The sequence below is a fragment of the Indicator indicator genome, chromosome 15 (assembly GCF_027791375.1).
Source record: "Indicator indicator isolate 239-I01 chromosome 15, UM_Iind_1.1, whole genome shotgun sequence".
Classification (NCBI taxonomy): Eukaryota; Metazoa; Chordata; class Aves; order Piciformes; family Indicatoridae; genus Indicator; species Indicator indicator.
Genome location: NC_072024.1, coordinates 2,167,534 through 2,193,692, shown reverse-complemented (window position 1 = coordinate 2,193,692; position 26,159 = coordinate 2,167,534). Strand labels below are relative to the sequence as shown.

Here is a 26,159-nt window from a genome sequence, read left to right as displayed (position 1 = left end):
GTTGTAGAGACTAAGAGGCTCTCTCCTGTCAGGCTCCTTTTCTTCAGGTTAAACAAGCCCAGTTCCCTCAGCTTCTCCTCTTTCACACACTCACACCCATCCATGCCCTGGATGGCACCAGCTGAGCTGATTTCTCTGCTGACCTGTGCAGCAGAAAGAGTATCCAGGTGATTCCCCGCAGTGCTGCCCAGCAGCATGGCTCCACTGCTGGATTGAACATGGTGGATCACTGATGGATGCCCTGATAGGAGGTGGCTGAATCCCACCCCCAGAGGTGTTTCAAAGAGGCAAGGATGTGGTCCTGGGGGACATGGTTTAGCACCAGCCTTGCTAGTTAGAGAATGGCTGGGTCTTAAAGGTCCTTTCCAACCAACACAATTTGATGATCCTGTGAGTTCAAGCTCTGTTCATCACCACCCACAGGGGATCTGTAAGTAGGACTTGAGCAGAGAGGCAATTAGTTAACCTGAGCCTGGATCCATACAGCAAACCTGACCTATTATTTTCCAGCTCATTAGCTTTGAGGAGAGCAAACTTTGGTGCTTCTCTGTACCTGTAACCCTCAATTCTTGTTGACCCCCAAATCATAGTTTGCCTGTTCTCCATGGGAGACACGATTGCTCAGGCAGCTCAGGGAAAGGAGGAGAGCATTGTAATGAGGAAGTCCTCCTTTATCAAAGTTGTGCCAGAGTGAAATCATAGAATCTCTGAGGTTGGCAAAGGCCTCTAAGATCATCAAGCCCAACCATCAACCCAACACCAGCATAGAATCCTAGAATCAGTCAGGGTTGGAAGGGACCACAAGGATCATCCAGTTCCAACCCCCCTGCCATGGGCAGGGACACCTCACACTGGATCAGGCTGGCCAGAGCCTCATTCAGCCTGGCCTTAAACACCTCCAGGGATGGGGCCTCAACCACCTCCCTGCACAACCCATTCCGGGCTCTCACCACTCTCATGGGGAAGAACTTCATGTGCAAGACTAGCCCTGAACATTCACTCAGCAGTGTGCCCTTGTCCCTGGCTGGGCATTTCTGGTATCCTCAGGATGTTGTTAGGCTTCCCCCCACAGGGTTATGAGCACAGACATTCTGCACCACAGTGCTGGGCAAAGAGTTTGGTCCCTGGAGGCACTGAAGCTGCTTCTCTCATGCCCCAGGAGGTTGCTCCTCCTTAAACCAGCTCTCAGGTTTCTGTTGAAGCATGAGCTCAGATTCCTTTTTGCACAAAGGTTTCACAACAGCCTCAGTTGGGTAACTTCCCTGATACTGGTTCTGTAAACAAACAAGAGGAACATCAAATTCTCATGAAAAAAGACCCCTTGGTGATGGTAAAAACACTGATCTCACTCTCTGAAAACATCAGTGGGGACATCTCTGTCCAGGACTGTGGTCCCATGGCTGGGCTGGCAGCTGTCTCACCAAGCCCACAGAAACTGGGAAGTGTCCCTGGACTGTGAGACTGGAGAGGGAGGTGAAGAGCTGGTGCATGACTAGAGCCTTCAAGATCACCTTTAGAATTTTTTTCCATATTGGAAACAGGAAGAGATTGGATCCTGGAATGAAAATCAATTACTTATGCCAGGGAATATCAAATGAGCATGCAGAAGTGACCCCTGGCACTAGTACACAGAATCCCATTATCCCAGCATGGTGAGGGTTGGAAGAGACCTCCAGAGATCATCCAGTCCAACCCCACTCCTCAAGCAGGGCACCCACAGCAGCTTGCCCAGGAGCACAATGCCCAGGGAGGGTTGGAAGCTCTCCACACAAGGAGACTCCACAACCTCTCTGGGCAGCCTGCTCCAGGCCTCCAGCACCCTCACAACAAACAACTTTCTCCTCCTCTTCACGTGGAACCTCCTGGGTTCCAGTTTGTGCTCACTGCCCCTTGTCCTGTCCCTGGGCACCACTGAGCAGAGTCTGGCCCCAGCCTCTTTCTCCCCATAGCTGCTTTATTTCTTGCTGAGCATTGCTCAGCTGCCCTCTGGGGCTGCTCTTCTGCAGGCTCTCAGCCTTTGCTCCTCACAGAGCTGCTCCAGGCCCCTCAGCAGCTTTGTAGCCTCTGCTGGACTTTCTCCAGCAGTTTCCTGTCTCTCTGGAACTGGGGAGCCCAGAACTGGACCCAGTCCTCCAGCTCTCTGCTCTCCCTAGGGCAGAGCAGAGAGGGAGGAGAACCTCCCTTGAGGTTCTTAATGCACCCCAGGAGACCATCAGCCTTCCCAGCCACATTACTGGCTCATGCTTAACAGAGATCTTGCTCAGGATGGGATTTTTCCAGCAGAAGAGGAGAAGCCTGTCTCTATCAGCAGCCCTAAAATCTTTGATAAACCAATAAGTGATAAGGTTTCCCTCTCTTGCCAGAACATAGCCTGCACCCTGCAAAGAACATTCTGGGATGCTGGGGACAACCATGGTTATTCCAAGGCATGAAGTGAAGATGGTTTGTTTCAGTCTGTGCCAAGCTGTAGGAGCCACTGCAATGTCATTCCCCTGGTGTGATGTCTGGTGGCTGCCTGGCCCCCCAGCAACACAAGTTAAAGTTTTCATTTCTGAGAAATTCCATCTGGCCAGACCTGCCAGAACTTGAATTTTAAAGAGAGGATAATTGGAAGCTTTGGGGCTGGTTGAGGTATTTAAACCTGGCCAGATCTCTGGATGTGATGTCAGAATAGTTGTAGACCACAGAGTGAATTGCAAGAGAGTTTGCTGGAGATGGTGCTTCTGGGGAGGGGCTTCACCTTGGGTACCACTGCTGGCATTGGTGACACAGGAGAAAGGTCCTCTCTGCTCCATGTGTCCTGCAGTGTGTTACTGGCTCAAAGGAAAGCAGCAGTGAAGAAGAAAAAAGGAAAAAGATGAGGACAGAGTTTTTAGCAGGGGCAGATGGGACAAGCCAGGGAGTGACAGTTTGCACTTAAAGAAAGAGATTTAGACTGGAGAGAAGGGAGAAAGTTTTGACATTGATGGTGGTGAGACACTGACACAGGTTGTCCAGAGAGGTGGGAGCTGCCCCATCCCTGGAACCACCCCTGGGGTTCTGAGCAACCTGCTCTAGTTGAGGCTGTCCCTGGTCATTGCAAGGAAGTTGGAGTAGATGACCTTGAAAGGTCTCTTCCAACACAAAGTGTCCTCTCAGCCTATGAACACATTGGTCTGTGCTCAGACACGATGCCCATTCCAGGCAGGCCCGCCCTTCCTTCCTTCTTCACCAGCCTCTGGGTGCATCCTTGCTGCAGCCACTACTGGTCCTCACCCAGAGGCCAGTCCTGCAGCAGCAAACACGAGATGGCAGAGCTGATCCCAAGTGCTGAGCAAGTGCCCTGCTCTGCAGGGTGAGCTCAGGTGTGCCACAGCACTGCTGCTCACAGGAATCCATCTGGAGCCAAGCTCATGGTCTCTGGGTGTGAATCTCTCTCCCATGCCTTCTAATCTCCTCTAGGCAACCTCTGTTCTGCCTAAGGGAAGAAGACCAGAGTGCTCCTTTCTTGGACTACTGCAAAGCTCCAAGCACCCCTCTCTTGTAATCCTTCCAACAGGTCCCCCAGGCCCCCCAGAAGCTGTGACAATAGATGAAATCACTGACACCACGGCTCAGCTGTCCTGGAGGCCAGGAGCAGACAACCACAGCCCCATCACGATGTATGTTGTCCAAGCAAGGACTCCCTTCTCAGTGGGATGGCAAGCAGTGAGCACAGGTAGGTCCATCACAGGTTTACAGATTGCATCAGGTTGTAAGGGAGCCTCAAAGGTCATCTTGTCCAACCCCCCTGCAGTCATCAGGGACACCTCCAAATAGATCAGGCTGCCCAGGGCCACATCAAGTCTGAGCTGGAATGTCTCCGGGGACAGAGCCTCAACCACACCCTTGGGGAACCTGTTCCAGTGTTTCACCACTCTCATTGTGCAGAACTTCCTCCTGATGTCCAACCTAATCTGCCCTGCTCCAGTTTCAAACCATTGCCCCTCATCCTATCCCCACAGGCCCCTCTGAAAAGTCCCTCCCCAGCCTGCCTATAGGTCCCCTTCAGATATTGAAATGCAGCTATGAAGTCTCCTTGGAGTCTTCTCTTCTCCAGGTTGAACAGCCACAATTCTTTCAGGCTGACCCCATAGCAGAGGTGCTCTAGCCCTCTGATCATCCAGCCCTCTTCTGGACCCACTCCATCAGGTCCATGTCTCTCTTGTGCTGGGGGCCTGGAGCTGGACAATACTCCAGGTAAAGTCTCAGCAGAGCAGAGTGGCAGAATCACCTCTCCATCAGCTGGCCTTCAAAGAGCTCCACTGGTGGAAACACATCCATCAGGACCCACAGATGGGCTGAGTGGAGCATCTCTGCACCCTGGAGAGAGAAGTAATTCCAGTGGCTGCAGAGCACTGCTCTTATTAACTCCTTTCAAGTTTGGCAGCCCAAAGATTGAAGGCTCAGCTAGGGCTGTTACTCAATCCTTTTTTCTCATGAATGTTTAAGGGAAACCAGAATGAATTCCCACCTTTTGTTGCCACACTGGAGATATACAACAGTAATTGTGGTCTCTGAAGACATCCCTCAGGGCCAGCCCAGTGTCATCTGGCCCATCTTTCAGCAGAGTTGTTTTCCTGATGGAGGGAGAAACCCCACGAGCTCATTGCTCATCCCCTCAGAGGTTCATTTTGTGCCAGGAACCAGTTAATTTTGTGCCAGGACCAGGGTGTTTTCAAAAGAGGCAAATAAATCCCCTTGAGAGCTGTTGTCCTGACCATTTGCTTCCCAAAAAGTGGTAATTCAGGAGAAGCTCTTCAAGAGCAGGAATTTCTGGACTCCTTCTCCGCAGCCAACAAAACGTTGGAGAATCATAGAATCCTAGAATCAGTCAGGGTTGGAAGGGACCACAAGGATCATCCAGTTCCAACCCCCCTGCCATGGGCAGGGACACCTCACACTAGATCAGGCTGGCCAGAGCCTCATCCAGCCTGGCTGCAAACACCTCCAGGGATGGGACCTCAACCACCTTCCCGGACAACCCATTCCAGGCTCTCACCACTCTCATGGGGAAGAACTTCTTCCTCACATCCAGTCTGAATCTCCCCACTTCCAGCTTTATTCCATTCCCCCTACTCCTGTCACTACTGATAGCCTAAAAAGTCCCTCCCCAGCTTTCTTGTAGCCCCCTTCAGATACTGGAAGGCCACAAGAAGGTCACCTTGGAGCCTTCTCTTCTCCAGACTGAACAGCCCCAACTCTTTCAGTCTGTCCTCATAGGAGAGGAGCTCCAGCCCTCTGCTCCTCCTGGTGGCCCTTCTCTGGACACCTTCCAGCATGTCCAGATCCCTCTTGTAATAGGGGCTCCAGAACTGGATGCAGTACTCCAGGTGGGGTCTCACCAGAGCTGAGTAGAAGGGGAGAAAGTGGGAAAGGGTTTAGCCGTCCTCATTCCCCTTGTGTTTAGGGCAATCCCTTCCTCCCTCCCTCCCTTCTAAGGCTCTCAGACAGCTGCAGGCTGCTTTCCTCAGCAGCCTTTCCCACCTGGCTGTGGGTTTGGTTGCACTCCTGACCTGTGGCTGTCTCCCAGTTCCAGAGATCATCGATGGCAGGACGTTCACAGCCACAGTGGTGGGGCTGAACCCTTGGGTTGAGTATGAATTCCGAGTAGTGGCTGCCAACCTGATTGGCATTGGAGAACCCAGCAGGCCTTCCGAGAAGAGAAGAACTGAAGAAGCTCGTGAGTCTGAAACAAATCCCCCTCAGTGTGTGGCAGCTTGAGGCTATGTGTGCCTTTAAGAGGGCTACAGAATTGAGACCTCCAGTGTCCAGTGGAGTGTTCAGCCCAGTGGGTGGCCACAGGAAATAAGAGTGCCTTTAAGAGGGTGCCCTTAAGAGGGTGCCTTTAAGAGGGTGCCCTTAAGAGGGTGCCTTTAAGAGGGCTGAAGAGTTGAGACCTCCAGTGTCCAGTGGAGTGTTCAGCCCAGTGGGTAGCCACAGGAAATAAGAATATCTCCCCCCATAAATCCTGTATCCCTTTAAATCTGTCTGCAAAGTTATTTTCTCTCCTTCTTCCCTCTCTGCTCCCATGGGAGGCACCTCTCTGATCTCCTGGTACTCTTTACTGTGCAGTTATGGCCTAGGCATGAGGGGTGTAGCGTGGCCCTGATGGGTCTCTGGAGAGAGACAAGGAGGGGCAGTTGGGACCTGGGCAGCATGAACCAGCCTAGCAATAGGGGGAAAGAAAGTGCCCTGGGGCTTGTGGTAAATCCATCACACTTCCCTCACCCTGGGGGGACTGGTGGCACTGGTCTGAATTGGTTTGTGTTAAGCCTAGACTGTGGATTTTTTTGGTATTTTCTATGCTTTGCTATGCTCACCACTATGGAATTGTAGCATCATGGTTTGTAATTAGCCTTTCCCTTTAACCTTTCCAGTGCTGTCCAGTCCATTGTGTCTGAGCATTCTTCTTTTGCCCCTTTTGGAGCAATAGAGCAATCTGGCCACTCATCAAACCATGGCACAGTGCTAACAGAGGAAGCTGAGGAGCACTTTCTGCACCCATTGCTCTCTCCTCCCTCATAGCACATTATTTGTGTGCACAGAACAGGCAAAGGAGGCTGTGGAGCTCCTGATGGGCTCCATGACTCTTGCAATGGAGGAAGATTTCATGCCCTTTCCCTGCAGAAAGCAAAGGTTATCCAAGAAATGTATTTAGGCAGGTTTGGGGTGGGGGAAGAAAGTTGATGAGAGAGATGAGCTGTGAGAGCAGGTCCTTTGGTTTCCCATGATCTGTGTGATGGCAAGTGAAGTACAGCATGTTGAGAGCAGGGGTTTGAGCTTCACAGCTGCAGAGCCAGCAGTCCCTGTGCTGGCTGCTTCTGTGGTTCCTGAAGTAACTTGGACCTCACCCTGTGGGCCATCTGTGTTGGAGCAACCACCCTGGGCTGCCCTTTGGGTTGGATCATTTCATGACCTTCCTGAAGGTCTGTCATCTGTGACCCTCTCCCAGACACACCACCGCCTCCCAGGACCACGCTGCATGTTCAGCCCTGAGAGCTTTCATGCTGCCTGATCCTGTCCCTGTCTTTTGGTCTGGCAGAAAAGGGTCCCAGCAAGGTGTAGGCTACGCATGGTAGCTGCAGGGATATGAGAAACCCCTGGCAGATGGCTCCTGGGTTCTGTTTTCTTCTGTAATGGAAGAGAATGTGGCATAGGAAAATAAAATGAAAGCCCTTTTTATGGAAGATAAATGTTTAACCTAAACAATTAGTGACTGACTTCACAGTTAATTGGCACACTTTTAATACCCTGCTATTGACACACTTCTAATGTCCTGTTTGCCATGGCAAATTAGTCACTTCCTAATAGCATCTCTGGTACCCAGCAGGAGAGGGCCAGCAGAGTCCTGCTGCTGTGCAGCTCTCTTCCATGTCAATGTGCTCTTCTGGCTTCACAGTTGCCACCTTCACCTCCTGCACCTTTTTTTCTTTTCTTTGCAGTTCCAGAAGTGACCCCAGCTAATGTCAGTGGAGGTGGGGGGAGCAAGTCTGAGCTGGTCATTACATGGGAGGTAGGTGGAGAACTAACTGAGAGAGGTATTCATACAGCCCTGACTGGCATCACAGAACCACAGACTGGTGTGGGTGGGAAGGGACCTTTCCAGGTCATCCAGCCCAACCCTCCTGCAGTCAGCAAGGATATCTGCAACTAGAGCAGGATGCTCAGAGCCCCAGACAACCTGACCTGCAATGTTTCCAGGGATGGGGCAGCTCCCACCTCTCTGAGCAACCTGGGCCAGGCTCTCACCACCCTCAGCGTGAAAAACATCTTCCTTCTCTCTAGTCCAAATCTCTCTTTTTAAGTTCAAACCATCACCCCTTGTCCTGTCACAACAGACCCTGCTCAAAAGTCTGTCTCCAGCTTTCCAACTGTCCCCTTGAAGCACTGTAGGGCCACCAGAAGGTCTCTCTGGAGCCTTCTCTTCTCCAGGCTGAACAACCCCAACTCTCCCAGCCTGGCCTCACAGCAGAGGGCTTCCAGCCAGCCAGCATTGCTGTGGCTCCTCTGGCCCTGCTCTATCAGGTCCTTGTCTTGAAACCCCCCAGATATTTATAGACATTGATAAGGTCCCCTCTCAGCCTTCTCTTCTCCAGACTAACCAGCCCCAGGGCTCTCAGCCTTTCTTCATAGCAGAGATGTTCAAGTCCTGAACTCACCCTTGTAGGCTCTCCATTGGCCTCTCTCCAGCAGGTCTCTGTCTCTCTTGAATGGGGGAGCCCAGAACTGGGCACAATACTCCAGGCATGGCCTCACCAGAGCAGGGGGGGAGGAGAACTTCCCTAGACCTGCTGGCCACACTTTTCTTGATGCAGCCAGCTCCAGGGCAGCAAAGAGTTAAGAGCAGAAAGCAGCAGTTGCAGGCTGGCTTTGGCTTTCCTTGCTTTTCTTAGAAAGGGCAGCAAGAGGAGATGCAGAGGTGAGAAATGTTTCATATTCCTCCAGGCAGTGGAGGTCAGAGCTTTAGTCATTTGTCTGCTGATATTTCCCTGCTCTGATGGGATGCAGCTGGCATATTTTCCTAATAATGAACTTCCCCAGACATGCCACTTAGCACTGCTGCTGACCCAGCTGGCAGGAGGAATCACCAGAGACATTTTTAAGGTTATTAAAAAAACCTCCAAAACTATAAATGGCTTTTTTTTTCTTTTTTTTTTCCTTTTGTCCTCACCACACAGCTCAACCTGCTACATTTCCCCCTCTTTTGGACTAATTAGCCACTCTGTGTCTCCTAGAGAGACTGCAATATGCTTCCAAAACACACACAGGGCAGGAAGATCAACCTTTGTCTTTTGGTAGAACACTCAGTTTACTCTTTCTTAAGTGTCCAGGGGTCTTTCCTTTATGGTCTGCTGTTATTTTTGTGAGCCTTCTATCACAGAGTGAGAAGTGGTCACCAAAAGTGACCTCTGCTTAGGGAGAGTGGACATTTATGGGAGAGTGGCCCATGGAATGCTTTAGGTTGGAAGGGACCTTAAAGATCCTTTAGTTCCAACCCCTCTGTCATGGGGAGGGACACCTCCCCCTAGGATGCTCAGCCTGGCTTTGAACACTTGCAGGGTTGGAGACTTCTCTGGGCAGCCTGTTCCAGTGACTCACCAGCCTCATGGGGAGGAATTTCTTCCTCATGTCTCATCTAAATCCAGCTCCCTCCAGTTCAAAGCCATCAGCCCTCATCCTGTCACTCCATGCCTTTGTCAGCAACAACCCACTGAAGCTCTGGGGTTTGCTGCAGCTTTTAGGGGGCTGCAAGCCCGAGAGTTGAGCATGTCAGTGTGTCCAGAAGTGACCTGGAGGTGACAGGTTGCTTCTTCTAGCTGTGACTTAGAACCTCCCTGCCCTTCTCCATCACCTTTGTGACCCAGCCAGCCCAGTCTCTAAGAGGTCACATCACAAGGGATGGGGAGAGTTGCCTGACCTGGTCTGAGTCACTTATGTAGCAACAGGCCAGTGAGGGACCACCAGCCCCACACTGTCTGGGATGTGTTCTTCAGGGCTTCACACGTGATTCCAAAGATGTGAGAGCAGCCAGACATGTATTGGGAAAGCAGGAAGAGTGTCCTTGGGTCACCCCAACAAACCTCAGCCTCTTAGTCACATTGTCACTGGAGTCCAGGAAGAAAGGTTGGCACCTACAGAGGTGAATTCTTAGGCCAAGTGTCCTCTGCTTTCTGCCCTGGCCACAGGGAACTCATTTTGCAGCAAGGCTCTGGAAGAGATGGGATGGAATGAATTCAGGTTAGATGCAGAGCAGGACTCCAGCCACCTGCTGTCACAGAATAAAACAGGTTGGAAGGGACCCTTGAAGGTCACCTAGTCCAACCTGCTGCAGTGAGCAGGAAGGTCTCCAACTAGATCAGGCTGCTCAGGGCCACACCAAGATTGACCTTGAATGTCTCTAGGGACAGGACCTCAAATACATCTCTGGGCAACCAGGCTCTGTTCAGGAGAGCAGCTTCAGAAGGTCACAGAATCACAGAATTATGGAGGCTGGAAAAGACCTCTGAGATCATCAAGTCCAGCCAACACCACCACAACAGCTAAACCATGCTACCAAGTGCCACATCCAAGCTTCTCTTAAAGACCTGCAGTGATGGTGACTCCACCACCTCTCTGGGCAGTCCATCCCTGTCTGATCAGCCTTGCTGTCAGGAAGTGCTTCCTAATCACAGAATCAGTCAGGGTTGGAAGGGACCACAAGGATCATCCAGTTCCAACCCCCCTGCCATGGGCAGGGACACCTCACACTAGATCAGGCTGGCCAGAGCCTCATCCAGCCTGGCTGCAAACACCTCCAGGGATGGGGCCTCAACCACCACAACCCATTCCAGGCTCTCACCACTCTCATGGGGAAGAACTTCTTCCTTACATCCATCCTGAATCTCCCCACTTCCAGCTTTGTTCCATTCCCCCTACTCCTGTCACTCCCTGATAGCCTAAAAAGTCCCTCCCCAGCTTTCCTGTAGCCCACTCCAGATACTGGAAGGATACAAGAAGGTCACCTCAGAGCCTTCTCTTCTCCAGACTGAACAGCCCCAACTCTTTCAGTCTGTCCTCACAGCAGAGGTGCTCCAGCCCTCTGCTCATCCTGGTGGCCCTTCTCTGGACACTCATATATAACACTCTTATAACACTCACTTATAATACTCATAAGCTCTGGAGATGAAAAGAAATGGCTACTCCTTATCTATTGGAGCCAATCCAAAGTAGTATAAATCAACTCTTGCCTCATGGAGATGGAGTCATAGAATGACAGAATTGTTTTGGTTGGAAAAAGCCTTTCAGATCACCCAGCCTTCTCTTCTCCAGACTGAACAGCCCCAACTCTTTCAGTCTGTCCTCACAGCAGAGGTGCTCCAGCCCTCTGCTCATCCTGCTGGCCCTAACATCCAACCTAAACCTCCCCTGGGGCAGCTTCAGGCCATGCCCTCCTGTCCTCTCACTGTTTGCCCAGGAGAAGGGGTGAGCATGCAGCCAGGGAGACAGACAGTGCCCTAGGTGACCGCAGGCTCTGCTTGCCCACAGACAGTGCCTGAGGAGCTGCAGAACGGAGGTGGCTTTGGGTACGTGGTGGCCTTCCGCCCCTTCGGCACCGTCAGCTGGATGCAGACCGTGGTGGCCTCGCCGGACGCCGCCAGATACGTCTTCCGCAACGAGACCCTGCCCCCCTTCTCCCCCTACGAGGTGAAAGTTGGGGTCTACAACAACAAGGGGGAGGGCTCCTTCAGCCCCGTCACCGTCGTCTACTCGGCAGAAGAAGGTAAGGCCAAGAGCCCACCCCCACCACTGGCCACAAAGCGAGGGCTGGGCCATGCCTGCAAGGGCGTAGAGTCCAGCCTGAGGCATCCTCTTGTGGTGGGATGGAAATTCCACCCCCGACAGAGACTTGCCAGAGCAGCTCAGCTGGAAAGCAGATGAGGCTCTGGTTACACGCAAAGCCACGACCTAAAATGTGGAATCATGGAATTGTTAGGGTTGGAAGGGACCACAAGGATCATCCAGTTCCAACTCCCTGCCATGGGCAGGGACACCTCACACCACAGCAGGTTGCTCACAGCCACATCCAGCCTGGCTGCAAAAACCTCCAGGGATGAGGCTTCCACCACCTCCCTGGGCAACCTGTGCCAGTCTCTCACCACCCTCATGGGGAAGAATTTCTTCCTAACATCCAATCTGAATCTACCCATTTCTAGTTTTGCTATCTATTCTCCCCCAGCCCTATCACTCCCTGACACCCTAAAAAGTCCCTCCCCAGCTTTCCTGTAGCCCCTTCAGATCCCGGAAGACCACAAGAAGGTCTCCTCAGACCTTCTCTTCTCCAGACTGCACAACCCCAACTCTCTCAGTCTGTCTCTACAGCAGAGCAGCTCCAGCCCTCTGCTCATCCTCCTGGCCCTTCTCTGGACATGCTCCAGCACCTCTAGAGCCTTCTTATAATAAGGGCTCCAGAACTGGATGCAGTACTCCAGGTGGAATAGAGGGGGAGGATCACTTCCCTCAGACCAATGGAATTATTTAGACCTTATCATTATTTTCCCTTTTACATCCAGTAGTAATTTATTTACATTCCCTCACTTGCTGTTTCAAGATCTGTGGGAAATGTTCTAGGCACAGCCTAAAACCATCACACCTTTGCTAGCTCGTCCTTCCTCTGCTTTCCAGTAGATGGAGGAGCCGTGAGGAATTCCTCTGACAGCCACTCAAATGCCATTAATCTGAAGGGAATCTTGTGGTATTCATGGGAAAGTGAGATGTGATCTGGAGAGAGCTCCACCAGGGTTGAGCAGTAATTGCTGGCCCCTGATGGGATGTTGGCTCCTCCTGTCCTAATTACAGGACATGGGAGCCAGGCTTCAGCTTGGTAATGACATCTGATTGTTCCTCAGGTGGAGGAGAAGAGCTGCCTGGCACAGGCTCACAGCCCTTCTTTCTGAGGTGTGCAAGGTTGTTTTGGGTCACACACACTGAGGGTAACAAATCCTTTCAACTTTAGGAATAATTGAGTAGAAAATTGAAAATTCTTCATTTTTTTATTGATTTATTTTTTTAAACTCCTCTACCCAGAGCCAACAAAAGCCCCAACCACTGTCTTGGCCAGAAGTCTTTCTGCCTCAGATGTGGAAGTTTCTTGGGCACCCCCTTGGGAAAACCAGCACAAAGGAAGGATACAGGGATATGAGGTATGGAAACACAACTCAGTGTCCTTGAGGAAATGCAGTGGGTGGTCACTGAAGTGCTGCTCCTGCCTGCCATGGGCTGGATGGGTTCCTGTAGCTTGCTTCATAGAATCACAGAGTTGTTTTGGTTGGAGGAGACCCTTGTGATCACCAAGTCCAACCATGAACCCAGCACTGCCAGGTCACCACTAAGCCATGTCCCTCAGCTCCACATCTCCATGGCTTTTAAATCCCACAGGGGATGGGAACTCCACCACCTCCCTGGGCAGCCTGTTCCATGCTTTGCCAACCCTTTTGGGGAAGAAATTTTCCTTATCTCCAACCTAACCTTCCCCTGGCACAACCTGTCCTGTTGCATATTCCCTGGGAGAAGAGCCTGACCCCTACCTGCCTCCAACCTCCTGTCAGGGAGCTGTAGAGAGCAACGAGGTCTCCCCTCAGCCTCCTTTTCTCCAGGCTGAACACCCCCAGCTCCCTCAGCTGCTCCTCCCCAGCCCTGTTCTCCAGACCCTTCCCCAGCTTTGCTGCTCTCCTCTGGACCTGCTCCTCTATGTCCTTCTTGGAGTGAGGAGCCCAAAAGTGAACCCAGTATTCCAGGAGTGGCACCACCAGTGCTGAGTTCAAGGGGATGATCCCTGTCCTGGTCCTGCTGGCCACACTATTGCTGATCCAAGCCAGGATGCTGGGCACACCCCAGCTCCTGCTGATCAACACCCCCAGGTCCTTTTCCCCTGGGCAGCTTTCCAGCCACTCTGTCCCCAAGGAGTAAGAAGGGATTGTAAGAGGGTGTAGGACTTGTACGTTGAGTGCTGCCAGCCACACATCCCTGCCCTGCTTCCCAGGTCAGGTGCTGGAGACACGATGAGAAGGAGGAGAACGCAAAGAGGATCCGAACGGTTGGCAACCAGACGTGGGCCAGGGTCAACAACCTGCGCGGCAATGCTCTCTACCACCTGGCAGTCAGGGCCTACAACACGGCTGGCACCGGCCCCGCCAGCCCCGCCGTCAACGTCACCACCAGAAAGCCTCGTGAGTGGCCCTGGGGCTGGGGCTGCTCCCTGGGGCTGGGGGCTGCTCCCTGGGGCTGGGGGCTGCTCCCTGGGGTTGGGGGCTGCTCCCTGGGGGGGAGCTGCCAACACTTCCCCCTCTTGTTTTTAAGCTTTCTTGAGTCTGAAGGAGATGCCACAGCATCCCAGCATGGTGAGGGTTGGAAGGGACCTCTGGAGATCATCCAGTCCAACCCCACTCCTAAAGCAGGGCACCCACAGCAGCTTGCCCAGGAGCACAATGCCCAGGGCAGGGTGGAAGCTCTCCACACAAGGAGACTCCACAACCTCTCTGGACAGCCTGTTCCAGGCCTCCAGCACCCTCACAACAAACAACTTTCTCCTCCGCCTGTTCACATGGAACCTCCTGGGTTCCAGTTTGTGCCCGTTGCATTTGTCCTGTCCCCAGGCACCACTGAGCAGAGTCTGGCCCCAGCCTCTTGCCCCGCATAGGTCTTTAGCTCTCACTGAGCATCACTCAGATCCCCTCTGGAGCTGCTCTTCTGCAGGCTCTCAGCCCCAGGGCTCTCAGCCTTTGCTCCTCACAGAGCTGCTCCAGGCCCCTTTCTCAAGTCTTGAGGAGCTGTCAGCCTTGGCTTTGCTGGGGTTTTGTGCAGGAGATTTACCAGCCTGGGGTTTTTTTTTGTAAGGCTCATCTCAGTGAGGAGTGAGCAGAGCAGGCAAAGCTGCAATCACCACTGTGCAGGAGAATTAAATATTTATCTCATGGTTCAGGAGGGCTTTTTTCTTCTGGTCTCAGGCATGTCAAGCAACTGCCTGAATCCTTTTCTTCAGTTAGAGCACTGTGTTGTGTCACAGCTCCTGTGACCTTGAGGGCACAGATCAGTGAAACAGCTCTTTAGCTTTGCAAGGTGATAGGACTCTGGGCATGCCCTGGGGTGGTGGTAGAATCCTCAGTGGGACTGGGAGAGATCCATCTGGGAAATGCTTCTTAGTGACACAGTGCTGTGTGTGTTTTGGAACAGCACCCAGTCAGCCCCCTGGGAACATCATCTGGAATTCCTCTGACTCCAAAATCATCCTGAACTGGGACCAGGTGAAGGCGTTGGACAACGAGTCAGAAGTGAGGGGCTACAAAGTGAGTATTGCCCTGCACCACCTCCTTCACCACCCCTTTGGGCCTCCAGAGAATCCTCACCAAGCTTCAGGTGGTGCCAGATTGTTTAGGGCACATTTCCCTGAGTCCAGTGTCAAGCTGGGGCTTGCAGTGTAAGACAAGATGAGGTGTTCCTCATGGTACTCCCATGGTTTGCCAGGTCCAGCCTGGAGCATTCCCCCAGAGCCAGGCCATGGCTGTGTAGAGTGAGCACATTCTGCTGTCTGCTCACCCTCACCACAGTGATGCTTGGCCCTGTGGGTCTCAGCCCATGCACCTTCACCTCCTCCTTCCCTCTGAAGCTCCCACCTGCAGGACTGCTCTCCTGCCTTTGGTGGAGACCTTCAAAGGGCTGCAGTTGACTCTTTATTGAAGATTAAAGCTTTTTTCATAGCTCCCATCTTCTTCAGAAAGCAAAGCCAGAAGGAGAAGGACGAGAATCCTCCTTAGTAGCCAATTGGCTAGGATATCATTTAACTGCAGAGGAATCTTGGGAGGAATTCAGCTCTGGCACCTTACACAAGGGTTCTGTCTGGCCCAAAGAAGTCAGTGATGGGCAAGTGGCAGCCATTGCCTTGAGGACTGACTCATGCAAACATTTCCCACCAGAGCTTGAAGTGATGAAGGACCTGGCTGTGCTTTGCCTTTTGTTCACAGTCTGGAGTGCCGGCAGCATCAGTTTGGTGAGCCTGGGCCAGCTCTCCTGGATCTCTCCATTAACTTCTAAGTCTCTTTGGTGCAGTCTGTTGAATTATCAAAAATAAGTCATTCCTTGGGGTTTTTAGTCAAAACCTGAGCAGTTTGGCCCAGCTTTTCACAACTTGGTTTAGATTTGAAGTGGAAATTAAGAAGGCAGTGGAAAGGGGGTGAAAGAGGCTCATTACCCTGAAAAAGGAAGCTCTATCTAGAGAGTTTTAAAAAGTCTTCTTTGAATGTAGTTTTAGGGTAACACAGCCAGATTCTTTTCTTTAAGCACAGCAAACCACTGCCCATATTTCTTTTTTTTTCCTGGAAATCATCTACTTGATGTCACAATTTAGGATCTAAATGAGTAGAATTCCCAGATCTTAGAAGGTAATTCAAACAAAACAGTTCTTCTGGCACTGCACCAAACACCCCACTCAGCTCCTGAAGAAACATCACAACAAGTTCTGACTCCTTCTTTTGGCTTCATCAAGCTAAATATTTCACTGAAGGCTCTGCCATGCAGAACCACAGAACTGGGCTGGCAAAGCCCTCTGAGATCACCCAGTCCAACTACCAACCCAACACCACCACAGCCATCAAACCATGTCCCCAGGTGCCATGGCCACATGTCTCTTGAACACGGCCAGGGACAGTGACTCCACTACCTCCCCGGGCAGCCTGTTCCAGTGCCTGCTACCAATGTGTCACATGTACCAAAGCCATGGTGCTGCACATCAGCATCACCCTCCTCTCAGTGTCACCTCCCTGCCTGGGCACTGTCACCACTGTGCTGGGGGTGGATCCCCAGTAGAACCCCCCCCCCAGCCCCTTCATAACCAGACCCTGTCTCTGAGCACCAGAAGGAGGAGAACAGCAGCAGCGTCCTTAGGGCAGGGGATGTCTAGGCTGATTCTACCTCTCTGCCTTTCACTGCAGGTCCTCTACAGGTGGAACAGGCAGAGCAGCACATCAGTGATAGAAACAAACAAGACCTCTGTGGAGCTCTCGCTGCCGTTCGATGAGGACTACATCATCGAGATCAAGCCCTTCAGCGACGGCGGCGACGGCAGCAGCAGCCAGCAGATCCGAATCCCAAAGATATCAAGTAAGGAGGGGGCTGCTGCCTGGCAGCTGCCTGAACCTGAGCCAGCAGCCTGCTCAGCTGGCCAAGAAGCCCAACAGCATCGTAGCCTGGATCAGCAACAGTGTGGCCAGCAGGACCAGGCCAGGGATCATCCCCTTGCATCTTTAGGTGTAGGTGTGAGGCCGGAGCTACGGTGCTGGGGTCAGGTTTGGGTCCCTCACTACCAGAAGGACATTGAGGGGCTTGGAGTGTGTCCAGAGAAAGGCAACAAAGCTGGGGTGGGGAAGGGTCTGGAGAACAAGTCCTGTGAGGCATGGCAGAAGGACCTAGGATTGTTTAGTTTGCAGAAGAGAAGGCTAAGGGGAGACCTTCCCTCTGCAGCTCCTTGAAAGGAGGCTGTAGTGAGGTGTGGGTTGGGCTCTTCTCCCTAGTAACAAGTGATAGGAAGAGAGGAAATGGCCTCAAGTTGCACCAGGGGAGGTTTAGGTTGGAGATTGAAAGAAAAGTTTTGACTGAAAGGGTTGCCAAGGCTGCACAAGGAGGTGGTTGAACCTCCATCCCTGGAGGTGTTACAGGTTGGACTTTGATGATCCTTGAGGTCTTTTCCAACCTTATTGATTCTGTGATTCTGTGTTTGAAAGAGGCAGGGATGTGGGGCCCCATCCCTGGAGATTTTTAAGGTCAGGCTGGATGTGGCTCTGAGCAACTTGATCTAGTGTGAGGTGTCCCTGCCCATGGCAGGGGGGTTGGAACTGGCTGATCCTTGAGGTCCCTTCCAGCCCTGACAATTCTGTGATTCTATGTGGCACTGAGGGACATAGTTTAGCACCAGACTTGGCAGAGTTAGAGAATGGTTGGGCTCAAAAACCTTACAGGTCTTTGCCAACCAAAACAATTCTAAGAATGGGAGGGACCGGGGTCTGTGCTCACTGACAGCTGCCAAGCCATGAGGAACCAGTGTCCCTCTGCTCCTCATCTGCTGATGGCACAGACCTGCTTCACCCCAGTCCCTGTGCCTACAAATGGGGATGGAGCCAAGCCCTGAAGCTGAGCAGAGGCAGGCTGTAGGTCTGGCCTTCTCAAACCCAGATGTTCCACATTCCAGCCCACATTTCTAGTGGCATCCTGGAGGGGTTTCAAAGCTGTGGAGATGTGATGCTGAGGGCTGTGGTTTAGTGGTGACCTGGCAGTGCTGTGCTCAGGGCTGGACTCGATGATCTTAAAGTTCTCCTCCAACCCAAACTATTCCATGAGTCTGTTCCTAGATGAAACCAGAAGACAGACCATCCTACCAAGTTTGTGTTCAAGATTTCTAGAGCTTTCCAGTCTCTCACTTCCACACTCATTTATATATTGAATATATGGCTGCACTGCAGCTGCCTGTAACAAAACACAAAACCTGGTGTTCAGAGGCTCTCAAATTTATAGGGCTACTGCCTGGCCATGTTCCTTTGTGTGTCTGAGGCATAAATATTTATTTAGGGAAATGAGGTTGTGTAGGAAAACAAGCAGGGAAGAGAGGATTTTATGAGCCAACATTGCTTCTGCAAAATCTCCATGTCCCAGCTTCCATTAATAACAGCCCAGTTTATAAGCTGCATTAAATCAGGAGCCTCTGCAATGCAGGAATATGGAGTTAAATGTGCAACAGTGTGAAAACCCTGGAGTCATCTCCAGCCTGGAAGGAGAATGTGGATGTGTGAACAGCCACCAGTATCCTGGATCAGCAATGGTGTGGCCAGCAGGAGAGTAGGGAGCAGGGGGACTGGACTAGAGAAGAGAAGGGTAGTGGAACACTGCAACAGGTTGCCCAGGAAGGTAGTTGAGGCCTCATCCCTGGAGATCTTCAAGGTGAGGTTCAACAGGGCTCTGAGCAACCTGATCTAGTTGAGGATGCCTCTGCTGGCTGCAGAGAGGGTTGGACTGGATGACCTTTGGAGGTCTCTTACAACTCTGACCATTCTATGATGCTATGAGTAGGTGATCTTTCCAGGTCCCTTCCAACCCAGACCTATCTATGATGCTATGATTCTATGACTAGATGACCTTTGGAGGTCCCTTCCCACCCAGACCATTCCATGATGCTATGATTCTAGAATCCCATGATCCTATGACTGGATGATCATTCAAGGTCATTTCCAACCCCTAACATTCTGTGATTCTGCAACTGTCCCCTGTACTGTGCACTGGTGAAGCCACACCTTGAGTGTGGTGGGTTGAGTGCTCCAAGAGGAGGTGGAGGGGAGAGGGACGGGGTTAATGAAAGCTGCTACCTCCACTGACTTCTCTCCTCTCTTCTCTCCTCTCTTCTCTCCTCTCTTCTCTCCTCTCTTCTCTCCTCTCTTCTCTCCTCTCTTCTCTCCTCTCCCCTCTCTTCTCCCCTCTCTTCTCCCCTCTCTTCTCCCCTCTCTTCTCCCCTCTCTTCTCCCCTCTCTTCTCTCCTCTCTTCTCTCCTCTCTCCTCTCTCCTCTCTCCTCTCTCCTCTCTCCTCTCTCCTCTCTCCTCTCTCCTCTCTCCTCTCTCCTCTCCTCCTCCTCTCTCTCTCTCCTCTCTCCTCTCTCCTCTCTCCTCTCTCCCTCTCTCCTCTCTCCTCTCTCCTCTCTCCTCTCTCCTCTCTCCTCTCTCCTCTCTCCTCTCTCCTCTCTCCTCTCCTCTCCTCTCCTCTCTCCTCTCTCCTCTCTCCTCTCTCCTCTCTCCTCTCTCCTCTCTCCTCTCTCCTCTCTCCTCTCTCCTCTCTCCTCTCCTCTCTCCTCTCTCCTCTCTCCTCTCTCCTCTCCCCTCTCTCCTCTCTCCTCTCCTCTCTCCTCTCCTCTCTCCTCTCTCCTCTCTCCTCTCTCCTCTCTCCTCTCTCCTCTCTCCTCTCTCCTCTCTCCTCTCTCCTCTCTCCTCTCTCCTCTCTCCTCTCCCCTCTCCTCTCTCCTCTCCTCTCTCCTCTCCTCTCTCCTCTCCTCTCTCCTCTCCTCTCTCCTCTCCTCTCTCCTCTCTCCTCTCCTCTCCTCTCCCCACCTCTCTGCACAGATGCTTACGCGAGAGGCTCCAGCTCCTCGACCTCCAGCGCCTGCACCCTGTCAGCCATCAGCACCATAATGCTCTCGCTCACAGCTCGCTCCAGCCTATGACAAACAAGGAGAGAGACACCACAGAGAGAGGGAGGACTTCTTGTTTATAAAATATAAAGCAACATTTAGCTAGTTGTTTTCTTGAAGACACCCAGTACTAAGTAATATTGTGGTCTGAGTACATCTTACTACTGGAAAAAAAATATTAAAAAGTACAAAAAAAAAAAAAACAAAACAAAACCACACACACAAAAAAAAAAAAAAAGGCAAATTAAAGATAATGTTTCTGCTTCTTTAGGGAATGGCATTATACAGTACTTCCTCAAAGCAAATATTAGCTTTGTCTGAAGTTTCCTTGGAAACTCTGCAATGCACTGAAGACATCTGGAATATGATGTTACCAAAGCAGTTTACATATGTCCTTATATGCATATTTTTTATTCTCTATTTAGTGTTTTATAGAGTTTTTTAACATAAGGATGTAGATATTAATTTGGGTTTTTTTCCTCTGCTATGAAAAAAAATATATAGAATAACTGCAAAAAAAAAAGAAAATTAAAAAACACAACAAACAAAAAAAGGTTTAAGGGTGACATGAGCAGGAGAATATGGTCTGGGAATTTGTTTCCTTTCTGATGGAGAAATCAAAGTTGAGCTCAGTAAATTGGCTGCAGCTTCTGCTGGACAGTTTCACCTGGCTACGTGTGGCAGGAGCATTCCAGATGTGGGTCCTAAGGCAGCCTCAGTACAAACATTACAGGGCAGGGCCAAGCTCCTCCAGCAGGGAGTTCCTGGTGGGTTGTGACTCTGCTTTCCAAGAGCTTTCACCTTACCAGCTGCTCAGCAGCAGCACTTGGAGCAAACTCTTCAGTTTCTGTCTGCAAGAATCAAGTCAAAAAATTGGGTTTGGGACTGAGGCAGTGTGTGCAGAGCTCTGTGAATCACAGAGGCTGGAAGGGACCCTCCAAGGTCATCCTGTCTAACACCCCTGCACTCAGCAGGGACATCTCCAACTACAGCAGGCTGCTCAGAGCCCCCTCAAGTCTGACCTTGGCAGTTCTGATGATGCTTGTGTTCAGTCAAGTTCTGTTTTATTCAGAGGTCTAAGCAAGACAGACTTGAAATACTCAGGACACTGTAATCCTGGAGAGACTCTTCACTTGTGCTTGGTGGTGGACTACAGGACATGTAGCTAACCTTCTGGCAAGAGTCCAGTTTGACTGTCTTGAAATAGGTTCATCTTTACCATAATTAACATTACAGTGGGTTGGAATGAAGATAGTGTAAAGATGGGATCTATGTTTCTAGTGCAAAAGATGGGACCTCTGCTTCTGGTGCAAAAGATGGATCCCTGCTTCTGGTGTAAGATGGGACCTCTGCTTCTGGTGCAAAACATGGATCCCTGCTTCTGGTGCAAAAGATGGATCTCTGCTTCTGGTGTAAGATGGGACCTCTGCTTCTGGTGTAAGATGGGACCTCTGCTTCTGGTGCAAAAGATGGATCCCTGCTTCTAGTGTAAGATGGGACCTCTGCTTCTGGTGCAAAAGATGGGACCACTGCTTCTGGTGCAAAAGATGGGACCTCTGCTTCTGGTGCAAAAGATGGATCTCTGCTTCTGGTGCAAAAGATGGATCCCTGCTTCTGGTGCAAAAGATGGGACCTCTGCTTCTGGTGCAAAAGATGGATCCCTGCTTCTGGTGTAAGATGGGACCTCTGCTTCTGGTGCAAAAGATGGATCCCTGCTTCTGGTGCAAAAGATGGGACCTCTGCTTCTGGTGTAAGATGGGACCTCTGCTTCTGGTGCAAAAGATGGGACCTCTGCTTCTGGTGCAAAAGATGGATCTCTGCTTCTGGTGCAAAAGATGGGACCTCTGCTTCTGGTGCAAAAGATGGATCTCTGCTTCTGGTGCAAAAGATGGATCCCTGCTTCTGGTGTAAGATGGGACCTCTGCTTCTGGTGCAAAAGATGGATCCCTGCTTCTGGTGTAAGATGGGACCTCTGCTTCTGGTGCAAAAGATGGATCCCTGCTTCTGGTGTAAGATGGGACCTCTGCCTCTAGTGACAAAAAGGGATGGGTACCTGAAGGAGCCAGTGACACAGATCTCACCCTTGGGTGCAAACCTGGCTAAACCCACCTGCTTTTAGGGGGATTTAATTCCAAGGAACTTAGACCACAGTGTCTCTGAGCTGTAAAACTGCCCTGGGCTCCTTATCCCAACACAGCCTTGCTTCTCACCTGCATTGGACCATAACTCATCAGCCTTCATAGCTCCACTGCATGGAAAATGCTTGGGAACTCCAGCTGCTGACCCAAGAGCTTTGGGGGACTCTTTAGGATAAACTCTTCCTAAAGACAACTGAAGGTAAAACAGAATCTTGATGGAATGAAATCCCAACCCCCACCACTCTCTGTAATCCTCCTTCTCCAGAGGACTGTTTGTTACTGCAGGGTAATTTTGTAAGCTCAGACAGGAGAACGCTGGCGAAAGGCAACAGAATTTTCTAGACACTTTTCAAGTTGAAAGGAGCTGCAGTGGGTTATTATCCTTTGATTTTCTGTTTCCTTCTTTTCATTTTTATTTCCTGATAGCTTGAATTTGCCTGTAATTTGTCTTTTTCTTTTTCCCCTCCTTTTTTTCCCCTTTTTGCTTACAAAAGGCTAAGAGTTAACTTTCCGACCTTGAATATATTTCTTCAGTAACTCATAATCAGGATTCCACTTTGTGTAAAAGTCAGGGGTGTTGACCAGAGAAATATTGTCAGTATTTCAAGCTGTGTTCCTTTCTTAGTTTGATATGGTTACTTCTATGTAAAAAAAAAAAAAAATTAAAAAAGAGGAAAAAAAAATCAGAAAACCAAGAAAAATGGAACAAAAAAAAAACCAAACCCAAACCACCCAAAACAAACAAACAAAGAAAGAAAAGCTTCTGTAGTTTCCAACCCGGTGTAAATTATATTTAACAGTGACCTAGCAGATGTAATCTTTTTTTAAAGGTATTGGTAATAAATATTCTGTCATTTGTAAAGATACCTGTCCTCCCAGGAGCCTTTTTTCCTCCACCTTTTGTCCCACCCGCCAGCATATTTCACCCTGGGCACAGGCAGTGCCTGCTGGGGTTGTCACTGAGGGGGAAGATGTGAAAGGAAAGTTGGTTTGAGTCAAAACTTCCTGGAGGCAGGAAAAAGAATTCCTTTGTTTAGACATAGAATAATAGAATGGTTTGGGTTGGAAGGGACCTCCAAAGCTCATCCAGTCCACCCCCACCCTGCAGGCAGCAGGGACATCCTCCTCTAGAGCAGGGTGCTCAGAGCCTTGTCCAGCCTGACCTTGAATATCTCCAGGGATGGAGCTTCCACTCCCTCCCTGGGCAACCTGTTGCAGTTCTCCTGGTGCAGAACTTGTTCCTCACATCCAACTTAAATCTGTTCTTCTCTCATTTCAAGCCATTGCCCCTTGTCCTGTCCCTGCAGACCTTTGCAAACAGTCCCTCTGCAGCCTTCTTGTAGCCCCCTTCAGGTACTGGCAGGCTGCTATTAGGTCTCTCTGGAGTCCTCTCTTCTCCAGGCTGAGCATCCCCAGCTCCCTGAGCCTGGCCTTATAGCAGAGGTGCTCCAGCCCCCTGATCATCTTCATGGTCTTCCTCTGGACTTGCTCTCTGATTTAATTCTGCTTCCAAAACTGAACCCCCCCCCAAAAAAAAAAAAAAATCTGCATGGATGCATTTGGAGTGATAATTGGGGTGATAATGTCTAATTATGTAGTCATGGCTTCTCCAAGCTCATGTGGGTTGGTGCTTGGAGTGGAGACTCTACAGCTTGAGAAGCTTGGAGTGGAAAAAGAAAGGGAAAAGCCAAACAAAAGGACCCAACTCAGGAGTGGAACCTCTGCAGCTTGAGAAGCTTGGAATGAAAGAACAAAGTCAAAAGTCAAAGAAAAGGACTAAAGTCATCCACCCTCCTCACCACTATTGGGCTGACCACAGCCATCAGAGCCACCCAGGGTGGGCAGCAGCAGTTCCAGCACGAACATCACCAACCTGCACCCAGAGTAGACCCTCCTCCAGGTACAGTCCAGCTTGTCTGGTTTTTCTTCAGGGTTTCTGTGGATTTGGGGAGCTCTTCACCAAAGCTGGTGAAGGGTCTAGAGAACAAAGTCTTATGAAGTGCAGCTGAGGGACCTGGGATTGGTTGGTTTGGAAAAGAGCACCAAGAGCTGCAAACTTTCCCTTCCCAGGCTGTGTTTTGGTGCAGCTGAGCTGTTTATCAATCTGTCAATTGCCTTTCTTTTTTTTCCTTCCTTCCTTTCTTTCTTCTTTTTTCTTCCCTCCTTAAGTTTTAATCTTAAAATTAAGGCTTTGGGGGTTTATAAAGTTCAGAATGGGTGCTGCAGCTACTTAGAAAGCCAGATGGAAGACCTTTCACTCAGTACAAAAGGGACACTTCCTCTAGCACTGAGCTGGCTTTCCATGGAAGTCATTCAGCTTATCTGCTGGGTTCACACAGTTTCAACTTAAAGTGTTCCAGTGAAGGCCAACTGTGGGGTCTCACTCTCATGAGGGATTTGCTGTAGCTGTACAGCACTGGGGGTGACAGCTCTGGGGTGCCCTACAGCTTCTTTTTTTCTTGGTCCCACCTTTCCCCCCTTCCTTTTCCCCCCTTCCCCCCTTCCTTTTCCCCCCTTCCCCTCTTCTCTTTCCCCCTTCCCCTCTTCTCTTTCCCCCCTTCCCCTCTTCTCTTTCCCCCCTTCCCCTCTTCTCTTTCCCCCCTTCCCCTCTTCTCTTTCCCCCCTTCCCCTCTTCTCTTTCCCCCCTTCCCCCCTTCTCTTTCCCCCCTTCCCCCCTTCTCTTTCCCCCCTTCCCCTCTTCTCTTTCCCCCCTTCCCCCCTTCTCTTTCCCCCCTTCCCCCCTTCTCTTTCCCCCCTTCCCCCCTTCTCTTTCCCCCCTTCCTCCCTTCTCTTTCCCCCCTTCCCCCCTTCTCTTTCCCCCCTTCCCCCTTTCCCTTTCCCCCCTTCCCCCTTTCTCTTTCCCCCCTTCCCCCCTTCCCTTTCCCCCCTTCCCCCCTTCCTTTTCCCCCCTTCCTTTTCCCCCCTTCCCTTTCCCCCCTTCCCCCCTTCCCTTTCCCCCCTTCCCCCCTTCCTTTTCCCCCCTTCCTTTTCCCCCCTTCCTTTTCCCCCCTTCCCTTTCCCCCCTTCCCCCCTTCCCTTTCCCCCCTTCCTTTTCCCCCCTTCCCTTTCCCCCCTTCCTTTTCCCCCCTTCCCTTTCCCCCCTTCCTTTTCCCCCCTTCCTTTTCCCCCCTTCCTTTTCCCCCCTTCCTTTTCCCCCCTTCCTTTTCCCCCCTTCCTTTTCCCCCCTTCCTTTTCCCCCCTTCCTTTTCCCCCCTTCCTTTTCCCCCCTTCCTTTTCCCCCCTTCCTTTTCCCCCCTTCCTTTTCCCCCCTTCCTTTTCCCCCCTTCCTTTTCCCCCCTTCCTTTTCCCCCCTTCCTTTTCCCCCCTTCCCTTTCCCCCCTTCCCTTTCCCCCCTTCCCTTTCCCCTCCCTTTCTTGTTGCTGCCATGGACCACAGCCTGTGCCAAGTCCCATTTCGCATTTGAGCTGTCACAAAACCAAAGATCCAAAAGCTTGAGCTGTCATCCAGAAAAGGAAAATAAAAATGACAGAAAAGCCATTAGCTCTTCCCAGCATGTTTTTCCACCTGCACAGCTTTTGTGCCATGTACTTAAACTTCTTCTTTTAAGCTTAAGCAGTTTGGTTAAACTTGTTTAGGTTTTGTTGTTGTTGTTGTTGTTGTTTAGTAGCTTATTCTGCAAGGCCCCTCGTGGAAGCAAGTCCTGTTGGAAACACCACTGCAGAGAGGTGACACAAAGCTCACTTGAGTGCTGCTGGGTGATGTGCTGGGCCAGCCTCGCCAGCCCTGCAGCCTCTCAGAAGACAGGATCCTCGAGAACGCTGCAGGAGAGGTCTTCAGTGAAGCTGCCCAGCTCGGTCTCTGTCTCGCTGGTGCAGGTTCGTGCTCTCTGGAAAGCAAACATCACTTGTGGCTGCTGAGCTGGGAGGTAAGCTGAGCTCAGCAACTCAACTGGGCTAAGCAGGGAAGTTACTTAGATCCGCCATGGGCAGGGACACCTCCCACCAGCCCAGGTTGCTCAAAGCCTCATCCATCCTGGCCTTGAACACCTCCAGGGAGGGGACAGCCACGGCCTCCCTGGGCAACCTGTGCCAGTGTCTCCCCACCCTCACGTTCAAGAATTTCTTCCTCATCTCCAGTCTCAATCTCCCTTCTGCTTTCAACCCCCCTCCCCCCCATCACTACATTTTGTGTCCAGTTCTGGGCTCTGTGTCCAGTTCTGGGCCCCTCAACTTAAGAAGGACATTGAGATACTTGAATGTGTCCAGAGAAGGGCAACGAGGCTGGGGAGAGGCCTTGAGCACAAGCCCTATGAGGAGAGGCTGAGGGAGCTGGGGGTGTTCAG

At 51.1% G+C, this 26,159-nt stretch overlaps 1 protein-coding gene across 1 annotated transcript in view; it reads left to right on the top strand.

Annotated features, from left to right (window-relative positions):
• CNTN4 (contactin 4) overlaps positions 1-19,751 on the top strand; it is a 161,650-nt gene extending 141,899 nt beyond the window's left edge. The window contains exons 13-21 of the mRNA XM_054387607.1: positions 3,539-3,697; positions 5,552-5,701; positions 7,464-7,534; positions 11,047-11,281; positions 12,586-12,701; positions 13,541-13,727; positions 14,731-14,843; positions 16,485-16,653; positions 19,651-19,751. Coding sequence (XP_054243582.1) covers positions 3,539-3,697; positions 5,552-5,701; positions 7,464-7,534; positions 11,047-11,281; positions 12,586-12,701; positions 13,541-13,727; positions 14,731-14,843; positions 16,485-16,653; positions 19,651-19,751 — 1,301 coding nt within the window. The remainder of the gene's footprint in view (positions 1-3,538; positions 3,698-5,551; positions 5,702-7,463; positions 7,535-11,046; positions 11,282-12,585; positions 12,702-13,540; positions 13,728-14,730; positions 14,844-16,484; positions 16,654-19,650) is intronic.
• The last annotated feature ends 6,408 nt before the right edge of the window (positions 19,752-26,159 follow it).